Source organism: Asparagus officinalis, chromosome 1 (genome assembly GCF_001876935.1).
Source record: "Asparagus officinalis chromosome 1, Aspof.V1, whole genome shotgun sequence".
NCBI classification, from domain to species: domain Eukaryota; kingdom Viridiplantae; phylum Streptophyta; class Magnoliopsida; order Asparagales; family Asparagaceae; genus Asparagus; species Asparagus officinalis.
Window position 1 is genome coordinate 11,217,257 of NC_033794.1, and position 7,003 is coordinate 11,224,259.

The 7,003-nt window shown below is 36.9% G+C and overlaps 1 protein-coding gene across 1 annotated transcript in view; it reads left to right on the forward strand.

The window, feature by feature from the left end:
- LOC109830566 (exocyst complex component EXO70A1-like) overlaps positions 1-2,571 on the forward strand; it is a gene marked incomplete at its 5' end in the record, with an annotated part of 8,171 nt that extends 5,600 nt beyond the window's left edge. Inside the window, one exon of the mRNA XM_020397867.1 lies at positions 2,259-2,571. Coding sequence (XP_020253456.1) covers positions 2,259-2,571 — 313 coding nt within the window. The remainder of the gene's footprint in view (positions 1-2,258) is intronic.

The following is a 7,003-nucleotide window of genomic DNA, read 5'->3' on the forward strand; positions in this document are numbered from 1 at the left end:
AAAAAAGAGGTCTATTTTGCAAAACATATGTTTTAATCACGGATTAGTGAACTCAGAAAATTTCACAAAACATTGAGATGAACTCAGAAAACATACGAGACTACTAGTCCCATATGTTTTCTAAGTCACTAATCCGTGATTAAGTTGGCTCTAAACATACGGGACTAGTAGTCCCGTATGTTTTCTGAGTCTTGTTTTTTAAAATCGACCTTTTTTTCATTCATCATATGATGGTCATTATTCTCCGTATATGTGGCTTCATCTATCATATGATTCATGGGATGATCTTGCATAATAAGAGGCATATGAATAGTTGGAGAGATGTATGTTCTTTTTTTTTTATGTCTAAAGCACTTTTTAGAGGGATCAAAAGAGATGCAAGCTACATGTATAACTTTGAAATGTGTTTGTAACTTGCATAGTCACAAAGTGTTGTTTTCTTTATATATATGTGTGTGTGTGAATAACATATGAAATATGGTGGATATTTACTTCATTTTTGCATTAGTCTGGAGGATTGTTTTAAGTATGGGTTATTTATTTTATATTCTTCCATTAGTTTTTTTCCCCCATAAATATGTTGTGTTCTTTTCTCTTATGTAACATTCATCATATGATGGTCATTATTCTCCGTATATGTGGCTTCATCTATCATATGATTCATGGGATGATCTTGCATAATAAGAGGCATATGAATAGTTGGAGAGATGTATGTTCTTTTTTTTTTATGTCTAAAGCACTTTTTAGAGGGATCAAAAGAGATGCAAGCTACATGTATAACTTTGAAATGTGTTTGTAACTTGCATAGTCACAAAGTGTTGTTTTCTTTATATATATGTGTGTGTGTGAATAACATATGAAATATGGTGGATATTTACTTCATTTTTGCATTAGTCTGGAGGATTGTTTTAAGTATGGGTTATTTATTTTATATTCTTCCATTAGTTTTTTTCCCCCATAAATATGTTGTGTTCTTTTCTCTTATGTAAGTGCGATCATGCTTGCACATGTGCCCATATATACAAAGAATAATGATTATCATATGATAGATGAAGCCCACACATATCGAAAATAATGACTATTATATGATATATGAAGAGTTTCTCTCGTATAGAATGATATTGTAGAAGAACTCACCTCCGCTGAGGTCACCTGCAATAGTGGACGCCAGCTGGAGGAGAGGCTCGCCCTAGGGTTTCCCTATAAAAGGGAAACCCTCGTTCTCGAGCCCGATTGGAGCGGCAGAGCGATGTGAGAAAAACCCCTTGGTCGGCGGCGGTTTGAGCAGAGAGGGAGAGAGAGCGTGAGCAGCGGAGGAAGAGATTTATTCTCTCTCCGGTTTTGGGCGTCCGTTCTCCCTCCGATTTGTGAACCCATTTGTCCCTGTTCCCATTAATTGGAGAGGGGGTTTGATAAATTTAAATAGGGGGTTTATTTGGGGTAATTAAGAGAGAGAATTTGAGCGGTGATGTTAGATTAAAACCATCTGCTATTTATTTGAGAGATCTCAAGTTTGAGATCCTCTCTCTTATTTGTAATTTCTTGTTATTAATAAGAAATTAATTGTGTCGCTCCCGTGGACGTAGGTAAAATTGCCGAACCACATAAAATTGGTTGTTTGTGTTTGTGTCATTATTGTGATTGTATTTTGTCCTTCTTTCTCGGCGTTTGTATTTGGACCTCGGGTAAAAATCCCAACAAGTGGTATCAGAGTTCCAGGCTATTCTTGGGCTATTTGGAGGAGTAGATCTCTTTGGAAGTTCGTCTAGGACTTCGTTTGGTGATAAATGTAGGATTTTTATTATTGGTGATCTTGTCTACCGTCATGTGGGGGGTGAGATCTTTTGGAGACTCTTGTTAGAGTTTTAGTTGGAGGTAAAAATTTCTCTTTATCAGTTTGGATCTATTCTTCGTTTGTTCTGCATTGGTTGTTGGTACCTTGAGATAGATGGCTGAGAAAGAAGGAGTTGTGGAGGGTTCTTTCGATGTGAAGATCGTCCAAAGTTTGAATATCCACTCTATGAAGATAGACGTGGAGAAGTTTAATGGCACTAATAATTTTGGACTTTGGCGATGTGAAGTCTTGGATACGCTCAACGCGCAAAATTTAAAAGATACGTTAGAGTCGGACGGGAAACCGGACGACATTAATGAGAGGGTTTGGAAGAAAATGAATAGAACAGCGTGTGGTGTGATTAGGAGGTAGCTTTGGGAGAATGAAGGAGAAGGAAAGAGGAGGAGAGAGTTTGTCAGGGGAGATCGTCGGTTTTAGCTCCGGACTCGATGAGGGAGATTTTGAGTAGGATTTTTGGTGGAGAAACTGTTAAGGTGGTGAAGTTTAAGAGGAGAGAGTTTAGAAAGGGGGAAGATGAGGAGAAGGTTGAAGGAGGTAGCTTTGGGAGAAGGAAGGAGAAAGAAAGAGGAGGAGAGAGATTTAGGAGGAAGGAAAGAAGAAGCTTTGGGAGGAAGGGGGAGCAAAGCGAAGAGCGAGAAAACTCCGAGAGGAACGATGAGAGGAAGGAGGAGGAGAAGGAAGAAAGGGCAATTGTGCATGGAAGTGTTAGACCCTAGAGGGGGGTGATTAGGGTCAAGAGGCTATAATTATGTAATAAAATTAAGACAAGCAAACCACAATATTCTAATGCAATCAAAATAGAGGAGATAGGGTTAGGAATCGTTATCCTGTGACGCGTGATGTGTTAACGAGGTTCGGTTCGCTGACCTACGTCCCCGCTCCCCACTCTCGAGGAGAAATCCACTACACAACCCGGTTTGGAAGCCGGAACTTCGTCTACACAGCGATCCCCCCACGATCTCACACTACACAGTTGATCTCACTAGATCACACTCCCTCACAATTGATCTACACAAGATCACACTCTCAAGATAGTAGAAATGGTGTAAGACTCTCTCTTTACAACGTCCCTATGGCAAAGAGAAAGAGCACACTGAAGCTGGGAAGTGAAATACACAAGAACTCAGAAAGAACAGGTTTGAAAATTTTGCTCAGTAAAAATAACGTTTCTGGTTTTTGCAAAAGCTGGGACGCTGAGGAAGAAGAAGATGTTGAGTTTAAATAGAAGAAAACAACTGTTAAAACCCATACCCTTAATCCCCCAAAATCTGGAAACAAACGTCGCTGAAATCTGTACTGAGCGGCGCCGTAAAAGTACAAAAATTACCGTTTGAAAACTTTGGTGGTCGACCGAAAAAACTTGCGGTCGACCGCGATTCAGATCCGAAACTGAGAATCGAGCAGAGACTTCTTCGGTCGACCAAAAATCGAGATTTCGGTCGACCGCACCGGTCGACCGACGACCTCTCTGGTGCCCACTGACGAATGAACACAGGTGCGGTCGACCGGTGCGGTCGACCGCATTCTGATACATTCTAAAAAACTGTTTTTGACTCACTTTAAAATATTTGTAAAATATTTATTTAACCTCTGAAAATTACGAAACTTTGTAAAATATTTTTAATACTAAAAACAAACTGTTTGGAAAAAGAATTTTGCAGATAGGTCCTCATACTTGTAAAAAATAGTATTTTATGAAAAACACTGAAAAACATGAATATGAAAACGTGTGTGTGATATCCCAATGGCTTCAAGTGAAATTAATAACTCTTTGCCTACATTCTAGCACTAGAGAGAAAAATAAAAACTAGTTAATATCCTCATATAGAATGCAATTCTTGAGTCTTGATATAGCTTGAGTTGGATGAAGCTTTTATTTGAATTTGTTGTTCTTGAAATAACGTTGCTTCATCACTATGCCTCCTCCTCCTTTGGATATCATCGTTGTAGCGCATATTTCATCCAATCCTCCATTAGTGACACTAAAAAGCTTGATATATGAATTCACTATATTTGTACTTAATAAGCCATTAGTACCGATAATGGTGGTTGTAAAACATCATCAAAACATAAGGGCTAACAATCTCCCCCTTTTTGATGATGACAACCAACCATTATATAATAGCAAAAAATAAAGATAGCTTATAGATAGGTGCTCTTCCTATCTATGAGCTCCCCCTAAGTATATGCAACAAATGAGGAGATTTCTCTCCCCCTTTGTCACCATCAAAAAATGGGGAAAGAAATGCAAAATGCAAGATGCAACTAAACAAGCAAGCAATGTAGAACTTTCACATAGTGCATAAGCCCAAACCATTTCTTATGCGACAAAAATCATCCTCTCCAAGAGGCTTAGTAAATATATCCGCTAGTTGAGATTTTGTGTCAACAAATACTAGGGATACATCTTGTCTCTCTACATGATCGCGTAAGAAATGATGGCGCACATCAATATGCTTGGTTCTAGAATGCAAAACCGAATTTTTGGAAATATTTATAGCACTTGTGTTATCACAAAAGATTTTTATATTTTGAAAATTCAAATCATAGTCAACTAAGCTTTGTTTCATCCATAAAACTTGAGCACAACATAAATCGGTGGTAATGTATTCTGCTTCCGTAGTGGACAATGCAACACAATTTTATTTCTTTGAAGCCCAAGAAACAAGTGAATTTCCTAAGAATTGGCATGTTCCACTCGTACTCTTGCGATCTAAAGAATTGGCATGTTCCACTCGTACTCTTGCGATCTACCTTACATCCGGCAAAATCGGCATCACAAAAACCATATAAATCAAAAGAGGGGCTTTTTGGATAAAATAAACCAAGATTAAAAGTTCCATTAACATACTTAATGATCCTTTTAACCACAATTAAATGAGATGCTTTAGGAGATACTTGAAAACGTGCACATGCACACACACTAAACATGATATCGGGTCTACTAGCGGTAAGATAAAGAAGACTACCTATCATACCTCGGTATAGTTTTTGGTCCACGTCCTCCTCACTTTCATCCGCATCAAGCTTAACACTTGTACTCATAGGAGTAGGCGCATGCTTAGAATTCTCCAAATTAAATTTCTTCACCAATTCCTTAGCATACTTGCTTTGACCATCCTTAGTTTGCTTGATTTGGAGCCCGAGAAAGAATGTAAGCTCTCCCATCATACTCATCTCAAAATGATCTTGCATAACTTTACAAAATTCCTTGCACAAAGATTCATTAGTAGCACCGAAAATGATATCATCAACATATATTTGAATTAAAATGAAATCATTTTTCCTTTTTCTCACAAAAAGAGTGTTATCAATTGTTCCTTTTGAAAAGCCATTTTTAACAAGAAAATTAGAGAGGCGAGCATACCAAGCTCTAGGAGCATGTTTCAACCCATATAAAGTTTTTTGAACCCGGTAAACATGATTAGGAAAAACATGATCTATGAAACCGGGGGGTTGCTCAACAAATACTTCCTCTTCTATAAAACCATTCAAAAAAGTACTTTTGACATCCATTTGAAATAATTTGAAATTTTTAAAGCTAGCAAATGCCAAAAACATCCTAATGGATTCCAACCTTGCAACCGGTGCAAAGGTTTTATCATAGTCTATGCCCTCCTCTTGATTGTATCCTTGGGCAACCAAACGAGCTTTATTTCTAGTGACAATGCCATGTTCATCAAGTTTGTGTCTAAAAACCCATTTAGTACCAATAACACTAGCATTGTTAGGTCTAGGAACTAATTTCCAAACATCATTTCTTTAAAAATTATTTTGTTCTTCATGCATAGCCAAAACCCAAAATTCATCATTTAAAGCATCATTAATCTTTTTAGGTTCTAGTTGAGATAAGAAAGCAACATTACCACACTCACTCAAAGCTTTTGAGGGGGTAACAACTCCTTGTGAAGGGTTCCCAATTATTTGTTCCTTTGGATGGTTTGATGCGAATTTAATTCCAAGCTTTAGGAAGTTCAACTTGTTCATGAGCATTGGAGCTATCCACATCCTTTTGAGCTTCTATAGAGGGAGTATCATTGATTTTTAAAAAGTCCAATCCTCCTTCAACATCATCATCATCATCTTTCCTAGGCAAAACAACTTGAGAGCCAATATCAGTCTCATCAAAAGTAACGTTTATAGATTCTTCAACAACGAGACTTCGTTTATTGAAGACCCTATAAGCCTTACTTCGAGATGCATAACCTAAGAAAATACCAACATCAATTTTGGAATCAAATTTATCATAGTGATCTTTTGTATTTAAAATAAAACATTTGCACCCAAAGATACGAAAATAACCAATAAAAGGAGTTTTACCATAAAAAAAGTTCATAAGGAGTTTTCTTAAGCTTTGGTCTAATCAAAACACGATTTAAAACATGGCAAGTCGAATTGACGGCTTCCGCCCAAAAATATTTTGGCAAATCAAATGAATTTAGCATAGTGCGTGCCATCTCTTGTATGGTGCGATTTTTCCGTTCAACAACACCATTTTGTTATGGTGTTCTAGGAGCGGAAAACATGTGAGTTATACCATAATGAGCACAAAAATCATGGAAAAATTCATTTTGAAATTCACCTCCATGATCACTTCTAATTTTCACAACTTTCAAATCTTTTTTCAATTTCAATTCGTTTGACATGATTAGAAAATTCTTCAAAACAATCATTTTTATTTACAAGAAATATTGTCCATGTAAAATGAGAGAAATCATCAATAATCACAAAAACATAGTGTTTGCCTCCTAGAGAGGTAACACGCATAGGACCAAACAAATCAAGATGAAGTAATTGCAAAGGTTTAGAAGTCGATACCTCATGAATGGATTTGAAAGAAGATTTCGTTTGTTTACCTTTGGCACAATCCTCACAAATTGTATCTTTTATGAAGTGCAAGTTAGGTAGCCCTTTCACAAGATTCTTCTTAGACAATTTTGATATTAACTCCATATTTGCATGTCCAAGTCTCTTGTGCCAAATCCAAGGATTTACATCAATTGCCGCAAAACACTTTACATCTTGATACACTAACTCATTCATCTCAAAAATGTAAACATTAGACTTGCGATTTGCAATAAAAACAATATTTCCATCCATACTAATGATGCATTTATCCGGTTTAAAAGAAATATCAAAACCTTTATC